We start from the raw sequence: 22,593 nt of genomic DNA on the forward strand, positions 1-22,593 counted from the left end.
TAAAGCTTCTAATGGCCTTCAAGACAGCTCCTAAAAATCTTCTCTCAACATTTCACCAGAGCAACTTAACTCTCAAGCTCCTATGGCAGTCTGTATAAATATAAATAATAGTATAAATATACTAACGCTTGGGACAATAACTTCTGATTAAGGGCTACAATTAATGAGTTTTTCACAGTATCTTTCATGAAAGGCTCTCAAAGCACCAGGGCATGTTTCATTGCCAGCAATAATTCATAGCAGGAAACTTCTGTCTTAAAGGTCTCAGCTTTACTTCCCAGTTCTTGATGAATATCCAAGTTGGAACATTAAGTAATCTTGTATTTTTAACAGTAGAACTCAGATTTAAGTTCTAATGTGCTGAATTGGTCAACAGTTACTTGATTTTTCCGTTTCTCTCAAAGATTCTTTACCACCAAGGCCACCAAGGAAGCATAAGTTACCATGAACTCAACAGCAAAAAGTAACAGAGCCAGATATAATAGACTTTAGTAAAACAAATATACAGTCATAATTTAAAGTTAGTACACAAAGATTTGCCAAATCAGGTACTAGAAACAGGATCATATCCATTAAATGCAGGTTCAGTACTATTTAATTCAAACCAGACACTGCATTTTTGTTAAATGCAAGTAAGTGCAGGTGCATCCAAGGAGCCAGTTCCAAGTCATACTACCTCTGATTTAAGCCTTAAAAAACCAATGCCATGTAAACACATAACTCAATATAACCAGAAGTTCTGATTTCTTCATGCATTTTACAAATTCAGAGCACCAGGGGGGAAAAAACCCCAACTTTACAAGATTTTCAGTTCATAATCAATATGGTATAATTTGTGAAATTTAAAATAAATTCAATGAACTTGTATTCAGATAACTGCTTTCTCAAGTCACAAGACAACCTACTTGAACATCTTAACACTTTTTTATTGCATGAGCAACAATATCTATGCAGAATCACTTGTTCACGTACTTACATCAGTCAATTTTATGTAAGTTATTGATTTTCTCTTAAAAATTAATCCTTCTGTAACAATTGCTATATTCTCTTTTAGATTTTTACCCCTCACAACTAACCACTTTATTTTTTTGCTAAAGACCCTTTCATTTGATGTTAAATACATAAAAAGAATCCTACTTCACTATCAAGATTTTTTCCTGGTAATTCTTGGTAAAACAGAAGGTTCAAGGAGTTATCTTAAAACACAAAATTTATGTCAATATTCAAAGAGCAAACATCTAGTTTTAGCACAAAAAAGATAAGCCAAAGGCAAGACAGACTGAGAGAACTGTCCCTCTCTCCTATTTTCTGTTCTTCTGAACTGTTCCTGCAAAAACATGTCATCTCTATTGCTGCAGGTTTCCTGGGATATTTCCAGAAAACATAATCACATATATTACATTTTCACACCAGAGCCTGAGACCTTAATTGCTCTGAATCACGACTTCCTGCACTTGAACAGGACTCTCATTTGTTTCAGGATAATTCAACCTCCTGGCCTAGGCAGCACAAAGTTTGATTAGCTTCCCCTCTAACACTCAGTCATGAACAGTACAGTTTGGTCATGCCTGTTAATCTTTTGGCATTGTCTGCAGCATATGAATTGCAGCATGAAACAAAGCTGTCTGAATGGACAACAAAAAGCAGCACCAGAGAATAACCTTTGTGAAGCACAGGAACAGCAGACATACACAAAATACAATCAGACTGTGAGAAAGTAAATAAAACATGAACCTCAGCAACAGACAAAAGGTGACAAAGCATAGGGAAGACTGAAGCAGCCAAACTAGCACAGCACCAATTTTATCTGCTTGCTCAGGACAACAGAGCTCTGAAAACATACAGCAGATTCTGTAGCAAGAACAAGCACACTTCTTTACTGCTGTCTAGTAATAGCCTGCCCCGACTACCTGAAAACCAATTCTATATTCCAGGAAAAGATATCAGGCTTCCTCAGCTACAGGAATAACCATCATGATACAGGATTTTGGATATTATAGGAAAATAAGAGGAAAACCAAAAAATCAAGATTTTCCAGGTGTCTGCTTTATTCATTTAGGGAAGACAGGGGGTGGAGGGGAGAGATTTCCTAACAAATGTAGGAAATGTAAATGAATGGGAGTATACCAAGTCTTGGTAAGTGAGCAAGGGGAGGCAGAAGACACTGCAGAAGCACAGTAGCTTTAATATAAATTGGCACTAATTTCATGAAAATTTTGGACTTCATCAATTTAACAGTATTTCCAGTCAGAAGCAAGTAGACAAGACTTCTGCTTCTTTAAAATACCTGAATTATCCATTTGAAAAAAATAAAACCACAAACCAAAGAATTACAAGATTCTTTCTGCTGACATCATATATAACATACAAAATTCTCTTACCTCAAGTATCAGCCTCTTGCTTGATGCATCAAGCATTAATAAAGTTTAAAACCAGGATAATTAGAAGGACAGTTGAGAGATCTGGACTCCACCTCAATTAAAATAGCTAGCGGTATTATCATTTATATGATCTTTATCATAAACACAAATTTGGCTTACCTGATGCTGAGTTCATGATGTTCTGCTGCACAGAGGGACTGGTGGGAGCTGTAACATTCATCTGGGAAAGCATGGCCTTCCTAGGATCTTGCCATGTTGTTGTTTGATCAATGTGACTACGACAAAACAAAGCTAGAGTTAGGACAGTCACGCATTCACAGCAATGTCCTGCTAGCACAGATAGTTTAAGAACCAAAGACTAAGCATGCCAACAACAGCCACATTCAAAACCAAGTAAGAACTGTTTGGATTCTTTCTATCACCCTATATCAGATTCCTCAATCCCTACTCTGGCCATCACCACTTCCCCAACAAACAGGTGTAGCAATCAGAGCTAGAGTGATGGTGAGATAAGGCTCAACATGAATATCATAATCTAGATTGTTGTATCATAATTAGATGTTTTAACCTTGAACCAACTATTCTTTTCCTTTTCTCATTGATTAGGTACTTGTTGTTCCTAACTGTGACTACAGAGTCTTTCAAACCAAGCCAAGCACATCTGGCATCTCAAGCACAGTCCAGTAACTTGGCATGATGAGTTCATACTCAAGTGTCTAGGGAGTTGTAACGAACTGGCTAGTGAGTAATCATTACCCTCCCCAAACTTTCTGTGCATAGACCACATCCTCAGATTATCTGCTGGACTACTCCCCTCATCATTGCCAACTGAACAATCTCTGCAGTAATTTAAGTAACCAATCACTCTACAGCAGTAATATGAAAGTGATGCGCAGCTGCCTTTCAACCGCATGTGAAAAGACGAGGACAGCTGAACTGCCAAGTAACAACAGCAAACCCTCTGTACAACCCAATTACTCAACTTTCGGAGCTAAGATTTATGTGTTTTGGGAAAACTGGAAACTACATTCAGCACTGTCATTCACAGAAGTACTCAATACAATGAAAATACAAAAGTGTAGTGAGTGATTATGTCACCTTTTGAGTGTGTGATTAGCATGTTTTGCTAATGAATAAGTAATGCAGCCTATTCATAACAAGCATCAACACTATCTTGATGCCATTAAGCAACACTGCTCCCAAAAGTATACTGGAACAAAAATTAAAACTATTAATACACAATGAACACTGACAAAAAAGTTTGTTATTGATTCATTTAGAACTGGTATCAATTAAAACTATTCAAATAGTACTGTTATCAATCAGAATCCAACACATCATTAACTTGGTACTATTCTTTCTTTATATTAATAACCCCTACAGTTACTTTTTTTTTTCTGGATTACATGGAATGCCCATTTTCATTCACTTCAGCAAAAATGCAACATTTAAATCTGAAATAAATTCTATTGGTGATCTGAGTTCAAAACTAGGTACTCCAACTCATATCTCTGCTTTGTACCCATGTCTTGTGTTGTGATTTGTACGTATCTTGGTGGATCAACGTGTATTTGTACTGAACTATCAATCAGGCTGTAGATTTTCCATCATTTTGTTTGGATTAAATAATAATTGTGTAGCAACTGTTCCCAATTCACAGTTTCTCATATTTTAAAGCATATTCAAGTTTAGGAGCTGCTACTGTATTATTTTAGACATTCTAAAGGCATAAATAATTCAGATTTGTCACCTCACCACTAGCATCTCTGTGAATATGACATCTGACTTTTGTTACCTTGCTTTCCACCAAAGAGAAAGGAACCTACACAAGGTGAACGTACTGAAGGTGAATCAGGCTTGTTTCCTCCTTCAAGAAGAGAACCTGAATTAACTAGGTCAAATACAGTAACATCAGAAGAGATGAATCTCAAACTTTGTTTATGTATTTGCATGACCACAATATCCAAATGCTGCGGTCATAAATTAAGACCTCATCACGTCTGGATGAACAAAACTATATTATTTTCTTCCTGCCCTAAGCAACTAATTGCTATGCCTAGAAACTTGCTAACAAAAACCTTGACTCCAATTAATAAAAGTTCTCCACTGAATTAGTAAATGTTTTAACATGATCTTTGATATTCTAAAAGTTGGTACTTTCCACGAAAATACTAAATTTTGCAACTAATTCATCATTCCAAACAAGTGACACAAGCTCAGAAGATAATAAAATGGAGCAGTTGTCACCAAAATAACTACTTATGTAGAATTATCTATCACATTCTAATCACTGAAGGGACTTTCTGTTATAAGGTAGAAGGTATCACAAAGTAGCTTCTAAAAAAGTTTTAAAGATATGCATATTTTACCCTTCTGAAACACGCACACAAAAAATTCCAGGTCAGAATGTTATGGACACACTGTAGGCAGGGTCACAAAACAGGCAGAAATTATACTTGTACAAAAATATAATAGCAAACAAAGTTCTAATTTGTCTGCACGTGGCAACTACTGACAGTTTTCCCTCATGTACTGAAAAACCCCCATTACTACAGCGTTACTTAAAATGGTGTCACTGCCATGCTGGTTTCCACAATACAACTCATTTACTACAGGTACTATTAAATACACTGCATCTTTGGTTGCATATGTTTTCCAGCGTTCAGCTCCACTAAGAAACATGCCACATGCAGCAATTATTTCCTTTTTAGCTTAGTTATTTATAAAAATCCCTATTTATTTATAAATTTGCATTTATTTATTATATTGAACTGGACTACACATAAACCTTCATACTGGAGAATATTTTTTTCACTTTTCTGCAAGTTAATTTGACAAAGCAATGAAAGCTGGTAAAGATAATACAGATGTAAAAACACTGCCCAGTAATGCTTCACAGACTCTGTGTTTAAATTACAGTACCAGCATGTGCTACTCCTCCTCTCTATTTATGTTATACTTTTTCAACTCAGTTCTGGGAACAGTGGAAAATGGGAAAACACCACTGCAGCCATGATAACACATTCCTTTATTTCCATTTAAATAGGACAAAAATCCATGTAATGCTACGAGCTTATAAAATGTCTAAGGTGTATATTTTATAGCCTTGTTTTTATATGCTACTTGAGTGCAGAGTAAGAAACAAAAGGAAAGAGTTGTCTCACTGCATTACAGAACCATTTTTGCAGTTAACTGTAAGAACACACTGAAACAATATTCACCAGTTTTTCCAAAAGTAGCTGGATATAGGATAGATGGACTGTGGAAGAAGCAATTTTGAGAGCAAGGACAGTATTAATGATTCCTCAAGACTCTTTAAGCATACCACACAAAGTACAGTTAATGTTCCTATGGAGCTGTTAACATGGAGAGCCATTTTAGGCAGCAGCACCTTCCAACTTTTCGCTAGCTGAGTATCTCTCCGGAAAAGCTGGCAAGTCCTTACTTGACCAACTGAGCTCCAACCAGTAGTCTTAGAGCAAAGAGAGACAGATGAAAACTCTCAAAGTAAACAAATTGATTACATTAAAATCATACTAATGATTGTTCAATAAGGCAAACTCTTTGTTCTCTCCCATTCAGCTCTGCACCTTGACTACACATCTATTTCCCCTCTACCTTGCCTCAAAACCTTTCTCTTCAACCTCCATCTAACCACAGTCCTAACACGTATCTTATCTCCATATCCTGAGTTTTTAATGCTATATACTAAGAAACCACATAAAATACATTGAAACAGATGAGTCCTTTTCCACAACTTCCAAGTCGCACTCATCAAATTACGCGATATAAAGCAGGCAAACCTCCACTTACATGGATGAAATGTTCAAATAAATCCTAGTACTACAGGAAGGAATATAGGTCTTCATTTTGTTCATATCTGCAGCATGTGCAGCATGGCAAGTTACTATGAGCACTGTGTATTTCTCAAAGTTACATTAAGTATGGAAACAGGACATTCTCCACAGGGAAAGATCTTTCCCTCTGTTTTGAACAGCAGTGCAGAAAAAGTCTAAATGGACATAACAAGAACACTGACACAAACATATCTTTCCCTACATTAACGTCCTGTGTCAGCTGGGATAGAGTTAATTTTCTTCCCAGTAGCTGATGCAGTGCTGTGTTTTTGGATTTAGCCTGAGAACAATGCTGATAACACACTTATGTTTTAGTTGTTGCTAAGTAGCGCTTACCCTGATCAAGGACTTTCCAATTTCTCATGCTCTGCCAGTGAGAAGCAACACAAAAAGCCAGGAGGGAGCAGAGACAGGACACCTGACCCAAACTAGCCAAAAGGGTATTTCATACCACAGCACATCATGCCCAGTATATAAACTGGGGAGAGTTACCCAGAAGGGCACGATTGCTCTTTGGGTCGGGCTGGATTACCAGTCAGCAGGTGGTAAGCAATTGTATTGTGCATCACTTGTGGTTATTGGATTTTATTTCTCCCTCTCTTTTTATTTACCTTTTTTGTTAATAATATTATATTTTACTTTTTAATTATTAAAGTGTTTTCTTAATTACTAAACAGTTTTCAATTATTAAACTGTTTTTTATCTCAACCCATGGCTTTTACCTTTTTCCAATTCTCTGAATCCCAGTGGGGGAGGTGAGCGAGCGGCTGCCTGGTGCTTAGTTGCTGGCTGGGTTTAAACTACGGTGTTCAAACAGATTCCCCTCCCTATCCCCTCTCCCAGTAGCTGTGTTACATGACAATTGCCCCAGTCCTTACATTCAGTATCTTCTATTTTACATGACCCTGAGCTGTACCTGGATCAAGTGCTACTATCAACCTCAAAATTTTTAAGAATTATTAGCAAATTATATCAAATCAATGAAACCTATAATCCAGCCATTACACTTCGTACTGCATTATCAAATTAAATGCTACCTACTCATGAACTAGAGTCACAGCTCTGCATTGTGTGCACAGAACAAAATGGGTAAATATTCTCAGAATTAAAATCAACATTTCTGGGGCAACCAAGGAATGCAAGACATGTTACTTCATAAAATAAATGCACAAATCCAATATCTGACACTGTATTATCGCTCATTTATGTCTAGGAGAAACAAATCCTTGTTAAATGAGACAAATGTTGAATAAACTAAGGAAATCAACTTAGAATGTACCATAAATATAGATCTAGGGTAACAGGCCTCAGAAAAACAAAGTGAAAACACCCAAAACATGCTAAACGTTTGTCAGCAAAATCATGTCAATTCTGGTATCAAGAGTGACTGCCCCAAGGCACACCATCCCCCATGCACACGAAAAGCACTTTCAGAAGTGCTACGCATTATGAAGAGAAACAAATGGCCTCTCCCCACCCATCTCCAAGTTTTACAGTCCTATACGAAGTACTTACACATTGATAAGAACAACTTTAAAGAAAAATGTTCTCATTTTATGCACGCAAGGACCATTTCTGCAGTTACTAAGAATCAGAATTTCTAATTGAAAGAAATGTTTATTGGCATTAAACACTATCACATGCCTGAAGATTTGTCAGATTATTTCTAACCTAATTTTAAAGAGTTCTTCTGGTGTTTTTTAGTGGGGTTTTTGTTTGTTTTGTTTGCCTGCTTGTTTTAGGTTTTCTTGAGGAGAGAGTTGGGTTGTCTGGTTTTCTTGGGGAAAAGATGTTCATTTTATGTGTGTGTGTTTCAGGAGGGTGGTGGGTGGTCGGGTTGGTTGGTTTTGGAGGTTGTCATGTCAGAAATGAACTAACACACAAAGGACACTCAAAAAATTACTCAAATCCCTCAAGAAAGACTCGAGGACTAAAAGGCCTTCAGTTTTGATATTCCATACAATTTATTCCATCTACAGCATCCCTCTTGGTAGGTACACTTTCGAAGGTATGTTGAGGACTTAATTCATAACAGAATTCTCAGCCATCACAAGAACTTTACTTCCTCCCCTCCCTTTTTTCCATTTATTAGCATAAAGTCACCTTACATATGCTGCACGTCTGCTATGCTATTTTTAGTGAGAACTTAAGATCTTCTCAGAAAACGTATTATTAACATAAACTGGTCAGAAATTGCCAGATTATTTTACTGAATTGTGCCATTAGGAAGAAAAGCAAAACACAGCCAACAGGTATTTTAATGTTAGGTACCAAATTAACATCCTATATGAAATTTCTGGAACATCAAAAAAAAATTTGATAAAAGAATAGAAACAAGGCAGAATAAATCACTCATTGCTTCTTTTTGCATTAGTACGTGATGCTAAGATGCTAAAATCTACCAGAAATTCCCAAAAGCATGGCCCATAAATTCATGGATACTGATACACGAAATAGAGAGTTACACAAAATACAACAGCTAACATTAAGGTATTCAAATGAAGCCTTCATTAGTGCACAATACACACACCAACTACTTAATACTAAGCTTACTGATCGGGTTAGAAACACCTTGCCGTTCTGAAGTTGCAGAACAGCATTGCCCTTCTTAGGAAAGCACTCACAGAAAGGTCCTCACTTCAAGAGTGTATAATGCTCAAATGGATGCTGGGCAGCAGGAAGGCTAACCATCCACGTATGACTACTAGAAGAGATGAATATATGATATGATGTTCAAAGGTTTACCAAATAGGTCCACTTTTATTCAATGTACTCTTGAAACAACAGCCATTTGGCAAAGAGAAAACAGAAGCATTTGGTTTTATATTTATTATTCCTTTTCCTCCTGTTCATCATCCCACCCTGCACAGAGACCTCATCTATAAAAACAGGGATAGTATCACAATGCTGAGGCATATTTTAAATTGATTCTCAAAAATACAGGTGTGTCAGAGCATGTTTATTTGCACGGCTTTTCCCATTACTTTGAAAACTGTAAGAAGCAGCTGTATTACACAGGCTAAGAAGAAAAGTCCTTGCTCTTACAGTCCTTATTACAGTCCTTATATCAGTTCAATTCTTTCCCAAACTCCGTGAGGGATTAAATGCTGTGATCAAATTCTGCATCATCAGATTTATTTGATTTTAAAGTTGCCATCTCATTTCCACAGTCCAAAAAGAGGCTGCACTTAAAGAAAACCTCCCCTTCTCTTCAGCCTGCCCCAAAGAAATGTTTCCTGTGGCCAAGTCACTCAGCGTAATCAGAATTCATCTCTCTCTCCTTAATTTTAAACAAAAGAGATAAAGACATATCATCAAGGAGGGCAAATCTGAAGGAAGAACTGTCTTTGCTACAATTTCAAGTGAAATGACTGGATTTGTTTAACTTCATAGATACCCTCCTACAGCCCTGCTTAGCAAGCATAGAGACCTCAGGATACAACAATTTTGTCTTCTTTTACACTAAGACAAGATTAAACAAACATTGACTTTCACATTATTAAGGGAAGGGCAGATGATTTTCAGTAGTGATGGGCCATAGAATCCTTTATCACTTTCTTGTCCTTTCATCTCTAAGATTCTATCTTACTTCTCTCTCCCTAGTTAGCTCTTAAAAGGAAACAAAGCAAGCAAGAGGGAAATCAAATGCCTCTTTGAATGAACAGGAGCCAGGCAATTTTACGCCCCTTTCTATATACCCTATTTCTGTTGCCTGAAGGTTTTCAGGTCAGAGAGACTTGCCTAAGCATGCTGCAATAAAAGCTGCTATAGCCAGCTGCCTTAGGATCTAAAGGGGGTTCCTAGCAATCCTGTTGAATAACCTCGAGGCTAACCACCACCAAGGAAAACAAAATATTAAGATAAAAAGATTCTTTAGGTTGTTTCCTTATTGCTCTAAGTAGGAAGTCCCAGAGGGCAGTTCAAACTGGTTGCTTGAGTGTTCAGGCAATGATCACTCCTAGATGGCCTTGACAGGATGAGCTGACTCTAAGAAATCATTGGTTAGGACCTATTGGAAATGACTGCATAGCATTCTGCTACAATGAATAAGTGAATCTGGCTTTCTTGACACTAAAATAATTGATATTAACAACTATTTTTAATGTATGCTTCAGAACTGACACTTCACACCTTAAACTGATCAGCTGTTTAGATGTTCTCAGTTTCAGTCACACAAATAGCCTCATGGACTATTCTTCCCCTCGTTTCAGACTGCAGTTTAGCAAAAAAACAACTCTCCTATTTCCGTTGTCTACACTTACGTGATTTTTATGTTTGTTGGGTTTTTTTTGTGTTTTGTTGGGGTTTTTTTTGGGGGGGGTGTTTATTGTTTTTTTGTGGCTTTTTTTTTTTTAATAATTTTTTTTTCTTCTTTTTCACTTCCACTTCCTTGGAAGTGTTTCCGGGGGTTTATTTCATGTCTTAGGGAGAGCTTTTTATTTTTCTAATTCAGACAAACACTACCTGCTGTTGAGGCTGGGGGTAATTACTCTTGCCACTGAAGCCTTTGCGGATTGCCATATAAATCAAAGAAGAAAATCTTCCAACCGCAAGTTGCTGCCTGAGTCATGACTGGTGAGATACCTGCTCAGCCAACTCTAGGAAATCTTACATACTCTGGTTTTTGCCAGCAAATTATTCTTTTTTCATCCCCCACACTTCAACCCCTGGAGACAGATTTCCCAAGCTGCAACGCACCAGAAGCAACAGATTTCTCAGCACCCAGATACCACACACTGTCTAAAGGCTATGCTTTGCAAAGTTATTTTTATTTACCCATTTAACCTAAAGCAGCAAAGACAATACAGAGCAAAAGCATGAGAAAAAATTAAGCTATTTAGATTTTATCATTTAAAATGATAGCTGTAATAATATGCATAGTGTACTTAAATATAATAGCAAGTATATTTATTTTTAAAACAGACCTAAAAATGTTCTCAACCTGAGGATTTTTAGTTCCAGGTTCAACATTTTCCTTCACCAGACACGAAAGAGTTTAGAGAGCATCAGTTCAAAAAGTATTTCCGAAGTCCATCCTTTAATAAGTAATGCAAAGTAAAACTAATTTTAACTCAAATTTCATTGCATGTTTCTAAAGTTATCAAACAGGAATTTTCATTTCTGCTTTATGACTAAATATTTGGAGAAATAACAGAGAAAAAGTTTTAAATAATTATCAGCAAAACAAAATACCTTTTTTCTAGAAACAAAGACCCATGTATTCTTTAAAAGAGGTCTTACATTTTAATTTATTCCATTAAATCAACATAATAAATACCAATACCTCAGCTTTTATGTATTTGATTTGCAGTCATTTAATTTGCTTTCTGAGCTTCTTTTGGTAGAGAGGAAATTAAAAATAGTGATTATAAAAAGTAATAAGCAAGGGACTGTATTTAAAAGCACATCACTTAAATTACTAACAGTACTTAAATACAGATTTCATTTAGAGAGATGATATGTTTTGCCAAAGTTAGCAACTATTAAGTTTTATCAATGAACAGTTCAACCCAATCCCCGCTTAGACGCAAAACAGATCACAAAACAAAAGTCACAGATCTCCAACTTTCACTAAACTTCAGCAGGAGATTTGTAAGAGTTGAAGTTCCCAGTAATTCCGAAATAATTTAAAATTAACATTTTAACTTAGTACAAGTTAATTACAAATTTAGAGTCCCTGGCATTCAACCACTGGGGGTTTGAGGGAGGATGTGCTGTTGAGTGGGAGAAGGGGAAATAACTTATTTACTTATTTGCATACATTTTTAAAAGTCATACTCATAACATTTATGTCCAGCATTTCAAATCAAGCTTTCTAATAAGTTGTCTCTGTAATACAATAAAGATATGCAGACATCCTACCCACATAAAAGATCACAAAACAGGTCATACCAGAAGTTGTGTGTCTTTTTTAATGGCTAAGAGCATCATTATAATCAAGCTCTCCTGCCAGCACGGTCTCTCCCCACTTCCTAATAGTCCAGTTTAGAGACCTCCCCAACCCAAACTTTATGCTTGAATAGTACAGGCTTTATTTCCCTTTTAGGAAGTGAGGTCAGCTCTTAATACAAGAACTCCCTTATAGTGTTTGCTGACCATTAGTCAGTACTTCCCTATGACCTATCCCTTTCCTCCACTCCCTTTCAGTTCCAAATGCTGCCATTATCAACTTCCAGCTTTTCCTTTCTTGCCTGCAAAATTCACAACCTGTTTAAGAAATTCCTTTCATGGTGAAGAAGCTTTTTTTCAATCAGTATTAAGTCACTTTGAACTCCTGGACAAACTGAGTTCTTTTAATATCATCTTTCTGTAGGTCTTTTATGGCTAAAGGTCTTCTTATCACCTTTCTACAGGGCTACATTTGCCCACCAACCATATAGCCCGAATTCAAACAAAATTGTACATGCAAGCTCTGAAGGTTGTTTAGGTTTTGTCTATTTACTTGGGTTTGACTCATGCAGTAGCTAGCACATAAAATTCTGAAGACAAAATGTATTTGTTTCATAACCTGTCTTTGGAAGATTCACTGCTACTGATCTCAGACATGCCAGTATGCACTATCACATATCAGTAATTTCAACAGCTGAATAATTAAGACACAACTTTTCTGAATTTTAAGAAGCATATTAAAGAATGCAGTTAATGGAACACTATTCATTCCAATTGTGCCTACCTCTCACAAAACAAGCCTTTATATAGGCTACCTGATATAAACTTTCTGGGCCAAGCTGCGTGAACTGAAATGAACACACAGTTACAACATGGCTCATTGTTACTGCAAGCTTCAGAATACCCACTCTTGCCCTTTAAACTAAGTAATCTAGATGGTAATCTTCAAATCAGAAGATAAAAACCAGTACCTGCAGGCAAAAAAAGGATGTGTATATCTGGAGGTGAATGAAAACACCCAGGATATTTTTAAATTAATATTCCTTCATGTCATCCACAATTAGCTTGCTAAAACCTAACACTGAGTTAATATAATCCTTTTGGTCTACAACTCTGCTGTAGTAATTTTCAACATTCTCATAAAATGTCCAATCTGTATTTAGTGATCTGAATCAACTGCTTCTAGTCACCACATACTAAAGCCTTTTTAAAACAGATGTCATTTTTTCACATTCATTTTGTATCCAGAATTATGGAAGAAAAAACAAACCACTGCTCTTCATCTCCCAGTTTCTTTGTTTTGAACTAAGAGGCTTAAATAAACCAACAAAGTAAATATTCACTTGGCTAATGCTTTCTGAGCTGTGGTTTAACACTTTATAGTTCCAGGTACTTAACCAGCAACTTCCTTTCAGAATTTATCACTCAAAGTCCAGTAACAAACACGCACTGTTTAGTGTTATCTTTAGAATTTGTTCTGCAATCATTTTATATCACTACACAGATCATAATTCTAAACTTTACCTCAAAATCTTTGAAAAGTACACTCTACATTAAAAAGAAATAAATCTATTTCTAGATACCATAACTTTAGTTCTATTAACTGACATATTACACCTTTACTCACTCTTCTCTGATATCCTGTAAATAGATTTTCAGAAATCTGTTTCTTCAGGAAATTGTTACAAAGTATTTCTGTTCAAATGAGACTTGAAAACGACTGTTACAGATCAGACAGTATCATGTTCTTGCATTTTCATGCACATAAAGAAGGAAAAAATGCAACAGCATAAAAAGGGCAAAGATTATGCTGCAGAAGACAGACAAAATATTCAGAATGAAACCGAGAAAGTAGGTAAGGCCCTGGAGCTGAGTGGCTCCATTTCTTTTGCTCTGTTTCTCCTCATCTCTGACTTGACTACTGACATTCTGAGCTCCTCAGGATTACAATTCTACTTGACTAAATGGACCTTGACTGCAGTAGCCCTGTAATCTAGCAGCCTATCTGGTAACTCACCTACTCTACTACAGAGAACAGCTGCTTGGAGAGCAAGCATCATCCATGCAGCCAAATATCACCTTCTGTGCTGGAGCATGCACAGGGCTGGCTGAAAGCTGCTGCTGACAACACTGCTTCCACATGAGAGAGGAGGAAGAGGGCCTGGAGGCACACTCCTCTTGCTCACTGAACAGGCCAGGAACTGCTCTTTGCTGATTTTGTCAGTGCAGCCAAAGGGAAGGTAGTAGGGAGATGTTGGATTGGCCCCTTAAATACAGTAACGGCAGTGAGACCATATCACACTATGAGTACACACAAGACAAATGAATCCAAGTCACCCTGCTACAATTTACTTCAGACATTCACTGGTGATGAGGGACCTCAAGCTAATCAACTTCCTGGATATCTCCATCAGATACTAAGTATCTTATCTGAAAATCACTGACTATGCTGGAGTAACAGATGTCCTGCAGGGGAAAGCTGCTGACGAACAGTCTGCACAAAAATAAATCATGTCCATGGAAAACGAGTTTGCATCCTATCCAGAATGGTGCAAGAATCTAATAAACTGTTTAATTACTGAAAACCTGTAGCTATTGAGACAATGAAACTAATTTGAATTTCTGCACTTGCATAAAATTGAAGAGCACCACACTCCAAAACAATGCAGATGTGAAAACATGGCTTACCTGGCTCCCTGAATGTGGAGCTGATTATGTGTTTTCAGTCATGTAAGAGAGAAGAAAATTGCTGTGAACCACTTCAGCACAGTACTAGTGATGATTAATTGGGGAGTGGCAGAGGAAAAGATGAAACATCAAAAGAAAGTGAACACTGGAAGTCTAAAAGAAGAAACATGACTTGCAGAGGAATCTGGCAGTCTGGTAATATCAACATCTCCTAAGGAGCCAAGCTTCATGAAGAGAAGCTAAAGCAGCCAAGGAAGGACGTTGAAGCCTGCAAGTTTACAAACCACAGGAGGAATTCTTGTTGAGAATGAACAAACTGTTGAGTTCACTGGACAGAAATATATTGGTCTAGGAGATTAACCTGGAGGCAGACTCTCACTGGAATGGAAGGAAGTACTGAAAAAAAAACATAATGAATCCTCTTCTATCCTCAGGCTGAGGAAGAATTCCTCTTCAGCTTTTGAAACTTCAGCTCAGGTGGAAGAATTAACTCAATTTGTGAGCAGAAAACTATCACACAGGAGGAACACAAGTTATCAGAGAGACAAAGAGCTGTAACAGAGACCAGCAACTATAATAGAAGGATACAGATGTGTTTTAATTTCAGCAGCTGAAGAAGAGTAAAAAACATAACAAAGGAGAAGTTCAAAGATGGTATAAAATTCTCATTGTAAGAACATACTTTGGTTTTAAATCCGTACAAGTCAAAATAAAACTTTACATGCTTGCGAATTGAAGCATAAAGCGTCTGAAATGTATTGTAGGCATCACCTGAGAAACAGAAAAACATCACCAAAAGCTGCAAAGCAGTAAATTTTAGAGTGAAAAATATATGCCAGCTGCATAAAAGAAATGTCCACTTCCCAATGCTAGAATTATTTTTAAAAGTGTTGTGCAATTCCTTATATTTTGAAAATCTTTCCCATCCCCCCAAAAAAGAAAGGAAAAGTTCCCTGTCTCTCAGATCACAACTTATTAGATGAAACACTTTCACTTCACCATAGCTGGCAACAACCAGGACTTTTTTCCTTCCTTTTGAATGGAAAAATTTTCTAAAACTTTGCAACAAGTATCCCCAGACCCCATAGAAACGTGCATGTATTCTGTGTAAGGTGGTAAGGCTGTTCTCAGCACAGAGAAAGCCAGCACTGACTTAGCAGTTTTGTGCACAAAGCTGTCCATTTGCTCCTTGCTCTCCTTGGTTTTGCTTTGCTGATCAAAGGAGTTGCCAAGTTTTTTTCTTTACCATTACAAGGCAGGAAAAATGGCTCTCCTCAGAGAGGCCCCTTGCGAAGGTCACAAAGGTTAGCTCCACAAGCCCTGGAGTCTGCTCTGATGCTGGAGTGATTGGCTGGCTTCCCTGCAGTTACCCTGCATTTCCCCTCCTTCACAATAGTGCACTGGTTATGGAAACTAAATATGAAAGAACATGGTGGGGGAGGAAAGCATTTCTATGGAGACACAGTCAAAACCACTCAGAAGTTCTACTTGTTTGAGCAGCCTGAAAATCTAGCACTTTAAAACATTTCTGGCAAACTCAAAGTAAGAATTTCAGCATAACCCCCCTTAACAAAAAATAATGGAAAGTAAAAGTTTGTTTTTTCTTATAACACAAATGTATACTGCTCTGGAAAAAGTTACTGAAGATGTTTACTTGCCCCATCCCTGGACTTAATCCACTGGAACCCACAGGTCACACCCTCTTAACAAAGACTGAAACAAAGCCAACTAATCAGGATTTAGATTTGTAGCACCTTCCAGCCCCTAAGCAGCATCACACCAGAGTAATTTTTAAAATCTTATAGAAAATATGAAAGCTAATTTATAGGCATCATACTCCAATTACTTTTAGGTCCTAAAGTTAAGTAATGAAGATAATTTGGAATACCCAGCAAAGCAATCATTATGTTTCAGATGGCTGATTAAGTAACACTCCCAATTTTCCTTAACTTCAAACCTACCACAGCCAGCCACAACTATTTAGGTTTTCCTTAAATATAAAAAATTTAACCTGTAGTGTATACACTGAAAGCTCGTGCTGCTTCAAAGCATCTACTCCTAGGAAGCAGATTCAATGTTGGTCTAAGTAGGGGAAAGTAGCATACATTTTGTGTATTGAAGAAAGAGCATTTTGAGGCTTCATCTTTTGGGGGCACAATTTCATATCACTTTACATATAAAATCCTGATTCTCAGCATTGCTCAAAAAACCTTCTTACCACCCTGAAAGTCAAGCCAGGCTCCTTCCTCTCTGTGTAAGTGCAGGTATCAAGTTCTGTGTCCAGTGCCATCACCCAGATGTTTGGACAGGCAAAGCGAATTAAAACTCAGCCATCAGTGAGGTTGACGGTGAACCCACCTCTGCAGCTGTTTAGTGTTCATTATGTTACCAGGAGTCAAAAGTACTTCCAGAAGTAGTCAAGTTGTACAGCATCACTAACCAGGTATTTCAATCTGTTTTAAGTACTCCCGCGATTTAACAGTATCCAGTAACAGAGAGCTTCACAGTACAGCTTTTTCTTCTGAGAAGGAATCAACAGGCTTCCTCTTCCTACCCAGTCACCTCTGTTCACAAAACATCTAGGAAATCAAAACCTCTGTACTGGGAGACAGCGATAAATAACTGACAATGCTAGAATCCTAAGCAAACCAAGCTGAAAACAATAAAATACATCATTAAAGAAGGCATATCATACTTCATATAAAAGATAGAAGCATAAGAGAGATTTTGACACTGCTACTGTGATCTATTCACCCATAGAAATGCATTACAAAAAGCAGAGACCTCAAAGAGTCTCCAGAACTGCTTTTACCTGCAAGTCCAAATTCAAATGCAGAAGCATTAGGAGAGCAAGTAGAAATCAGCGCGATATGTACACCGTAACAGAAAGCAAAAGGTATCAGTAGGAAAGAGCTGCACCTGGTCATCGTGATTATTATTATTTATTGGAGAAACTTCTAAAAAAGCACAAACCCACCATACCAAATTCCTGTTCTCCAGGAGAGCTTGCCTGCCTTCTCAAGCCTCTTTTGGGGAGGCTTCAAAGACCAGCACACCTACATCTACCAAACCAATGCCCTCTTCAGCTCCCATACAAATGCCAGGTGCAGAAGCACTGGCCAGCAGAAGACACAGTCAACAGGTTACCTGAAACATTTAAAATGCCAATATATGACATACTTTTCAAACATGCGAGGACAATAAAACCCAAGAGGAGAAAGAACTGAGTCAATAACACACTATTTTGCCAGCAGGCATATCTTTGCCCACCTTAGTATGAGACAAAAATTCTTATCCCTCTCAGCTGATATTGCCATGCAGGGAAAACATCTCCCATGGCATATCCTGTGCCAAGATGAATGCACTTTTCCTGACCATGCCTTTGTTACAAGGCAAAAATCTTCCTTCTGCCATCACCTACCGAATCCAGGGGGTCTGCTGTTGTAACAACGTTTTCTGAGGTACTGACTTCATGACTACATTAATCCACTCCTACCTAAGGAATTAAATAGGTAACTGGAAAAGGTAGAACAATGTCACATTCCTGCAACTCCTGTGCCCTTACAGACACCACAGCTAAGAGGAAGGAAAAACCAAACCAAAACAAAATAATACTTAAAATATCCAAGACTACCAAAACCAACAGACAACACCAATAAATGAAACAAAAACCCCTCCACAGCAGCAAGACCAAGCTCCCACCCAAACCTGTAACACGGGAGAAGGCTAAAGTTTAGGGCTATGGTTTTGTAAGTTTTTATGTTAAAGGTTCAGATTGCTGTAATTCTTTAACGATGACACAACTGGGCCAAGGAACAGACACAGTGCAACCAGCTTCTTCTTTCAGCTGTATGTAATGCCGGAGTAACTTCCAAGACAGTCTTGGAAAGCACTCCCCTTCAAAAAGACATTTTAAGAAAATGCTGAGTAATTCCGTGACACAAGACTCAAGCAATAAAAGAATCCATCGAGTGGATATAGTACCAAATGCCCTACATCAATCCTGCAACTGTACAAAAGAAAGATGTGCAGAGCTACCACCTTTTCCTGAGCAAGTCAGAATTACAGGGAAATTACTAAAACCAGTAACACCCATCTTTCTCAAAATTTGAATAGAAGAGTCCCACGTATGGCAAAAAGCTTAAACATCTCAATAGGTACCTAAATTTCTTTTAGTTTTATGGCTTATGATGAAACCAACAGGTCACTAAGCTCATAATTTCTAAATTAACAAAAATTTCCATAAATTTATCACACAACACATGAAAAGAAAATAAGGACAAAAAAAAAAAAGGATGCAGATCAAGATCCACTCATTCCACACTTTCTATTCCAGTAATACAGATGCTCAACACACCAAATATCACATCTGACCTCTGAAGTTCAGTCATTAGCTTAAATTACGACAGACTTTATTTTTGGTATTCAGCCTACGAACACCAGTAAACCTAACAGGAGGTTGTTTAAAAGCGTGCAGGATTTCTTGGAAATTTTAATTCTGACATCATAGAGAAGTGCAACTCCTAAAACTTTTCCACCAGAACAACTGGTAGAAATCAAAGCAATGTTACCACAATTTAACTGTTCACACCAGATAACCTCTCATACACTCATGGAGATAAATCTGATCAACTAAGAACGAAACTGCAAAATGCTTTTTTTCCAATGTTTTAAATACAAAATTCCATGAGGATACACAGGTTTTCCAATAGGAAAGGGAAGCAGGACAAAGAACCTACACATTTTCATCTTTCCAAATGGAAATCCATTAAGGCACATTACAAATACTACCCAAAATTACGAGCCTAACACTGAGAGCTACTGGAATTTCTGTTGACTTTCTGCTTTCATAAATACAAAGAGAAATCTGACCTGGAGCTCATGCTGAAGCAGATCCAGTCCTAAAAATTCTCCACCAAATACAACAGGCTTGGAGAGGGGGTTAAAGCACGAAAAGAAAGTTGTCCTAGTACAAAGCCAAATTCAGGTCCAGAAGACCAAATCATAGCCAGCAATGAAGCCAGGCATGACCTAAAAAGCACAAGTTACTACGAAGACAAAAAAGGTTTTCCCCATTCACTGCTTGCTGCAAAGAAGGAATCCTTCCATTTGCCACAATTTTAACATCAACTCACATCTAAGGGGTGACCAGCAAGTCACTGATCAACTTATGAAAACCTCTACCTTAGAGAATCTGACTTTAGCTTGAAGAATACTCTATTAAGAAAACAGAGCTATGATAATCATACAGGTATTAAATTCTTCTAGATGTTACTACTTTTTGCTAGATAAAACAATTAGGTGTTAAGAATGTATTTGAGCTAATGAGAAATGGGACAGGTAGGAGATTCAGCACTACTCTTAAGGATTTCTGAGTCATTAGACCACAATATTCCACTTCTGCACATGGACAAACAGGAAAAAAAACCTACCTAGGAAAACAAGAAAAGAGATAATATTTTGAACAACTTGGCTTTATTTTGATCCAATACCCCCAAGACAGTCATCAGCAAGACTCAGATTCTTCATCAGTACAGTTGACTTAAAAAAAACCCTGGTAAAGTGGCAGGGGAAATTATGGCCCACTCACTAAGCCTACACTTGTTATGTGAGAGTGCTATTTATAATGTCACATGCTGGAACTTGTTCCCAAGCTAGCTAAACCTACATGCTTAGTTGACTCAATAGACAATGCTGCATTGTCAAGACTAATCTTTTCCTACAGGCTACAGTTTCTCAGCCATGAAAGCCTTCATACACTTCCATTTTCTTAGCAGTTCCGAAATCAGAAAACTTCAAAATATACATGCACATAAATATACACACACAGTATATATTTGTGTAGTTACTATATTGACTACTACTAAAATTCACATATCCACATGCAAAACTAAGTCATCAGAAAGTCCAAGCATTTTAAGGGCCTTGGGACCCAGAAGGTTCTTTAAGTTCCTATTTCAGACATCCAAGACAGAAGGGACTAACGAAGAAAAAGACCTGGAAATGGATTCATGTCACCAGTACACACCATATGATGCATGGAGCAGCAGCTCTCACATCACACTACATTTTGACTAAGCCACTTTATGAAGTGTTCATTTCAAGTTACTTCCCAAAAGTGAGATTTTGGGAAGGAAGAAAGAAAACTATTTCTAATTAGTTTGAATTCTAGAAGTTGTCAATTAAGAACTAATTTAAACAAAGATTACCTGGAATGCTGCAGACAGACTGGATTGCCAATGCCTGCAGACTACTTTTTATTCATATTGATGCAAAATGCTTTCAGGAAAAAAAAGAAAAGCACATTAAGGATTAAAAAAAAAAAAAAAAAAAAAGAAAGAGGAAGATATGAAGTTTACGAAGTTTTGCACCATAAACAAGTTTTATGAAGTAATTAAGCAGTGAAGCGGAACTTAAGTCTTCAACATTTGTCCACCAACTATCAAAGCAATTGCTGAATTTTAGGAATTAAAGTGATTCAATTATTATTTATTTAAAATAGCAAACTTGAATCTCTTCCATAACCAGTTTCAGAAAGCTGACATTCAGTATCTCAGGATTCACCAAGGAATTTTGGTGTTTTGTTTTTTGGTTGTTTGGGGTTTTTTGTGGTGTTGGTTTTTTTGTGGTTTTGGTTTTTTGGATTTTTTTAATATTACTCCTGCTTTCCCTGAAATTGATGAAAAGAAACACCTTAGACAACACCACTAATAAGTTTCAAAAGCTTTTCAGCAGCTTTAGGAAAAAGTAACAAATAAAAAAGAAAAAAATAATTAAACTATGCCTTCTCAAAATACTGCCAGATATAAATGACTAGCAGAACTGAAGTCTTTATATTATGGCCAAGCAACTCTGAAAAGAGTACTTCAGTTCTTTAAGAAGCTGAAAGTCAATTGTGACCAGGTGGTCTAAATACCTATAAACCATATAACTGAATACACCAGTTACCAAAAATACAGAGACCAGAAGTCAAGCTAAACATTAAAGACATCCATGTACAGATGTACATGCATGTTTCTGTACAGACTGGCTGTTTAGTAAGTACATTTCAAAATTTTGTACTGAAAATAACAAAAGATGGTATTTGAACTAACTCCTTCTGTTGCTAGTATCTTGACAAGGTAGCACTCAACAACAAAAACAGCCTTCCCCTTTTAAATGGCGATGCTATAAAGACAGCCTTCAAAAGGATGTATTCAAGTACGTGCAACCCTTCTTGAATACAGCAGTCATGAATGACATTGCTGAGCATGTTGCATCCAGCACACTGCTGATAAAGCCTGTTTCAGTTAAGTATGCCATATCTCATCCTTCATTAACTCAAGTTGAAAACAACCTTTCAAAATGAAGGAGGGTTAAATTAACAACCATCATGTCCTTCCTCTATAGTGCATCTCATTCTGATTTTCCCAAACCAAGCCGCTGTAAGGTTTATACTGTAGGAGGACAAAGTAACTTTAAAAAACAATGTATTTTTCCATCTAATAACATGCTGAAGGGCATCTGGTCCTATTTGTTTCACTTTTCTCTGATCTTCACAGGACACAATTATTCAACCTGACTGTAAAAATTAAAAAGTTGTAGATAAAAACTTCTAAACTACTTAAAGCATAAAAAAAGGACTCCAAAACGCCAAGCCATGTTGGAAAGACATTCTTTCAATTGCCACGGGGTCTAATGATATTTTGACAAGACTGCAATTATGCTTCTGTTACAAGAACAGATCTTGTTCTCCACGTCTTGCCAGGATAATACTGCTTTTAATTAATGCTTTTGTT

At 37.1% G+C, this 22,593-nt stretch overlaps 1 protein-coding gene across 4 annotated transcripts in view; it reads right to left on the reverse strand.

Moving 5' to 3' along the window:
- Window positions 1-22,593, reverse strand: part of YAP1 (Yes1 associated transcriptional regulator) — a gene marked incomplete at its 5' end in the record, with an annotated part of 82,464 nt that overhangs the window by 35,137 nt on the left and 24,734 nt on the right. For all 4 annotated transcript variants that reach the window (XM_080613870.1, XM_080613869.1, XM_080613868.1 and 1 more), the window contains one exon: window positions 2,541-2,656. In XM_080613870.1, the coding sequence (XP_080469996.1) occupies window positions 2,541-2,656 (116 nt within the window). The remainder of the gene's footprint in view (window positions 1-2,540; window positions 2,657-22,593) is intronic.

This window comes from Psittacula echo (assembly GCF_963264785.1).
Source record: "Psittacula echo genome assembly, chromosome: 3".
NCBI lineage: Eukaryota > Metazoa > Chordata > Aves > Psittaciformes > Psittacidae > Psittacula > Psittacula echo.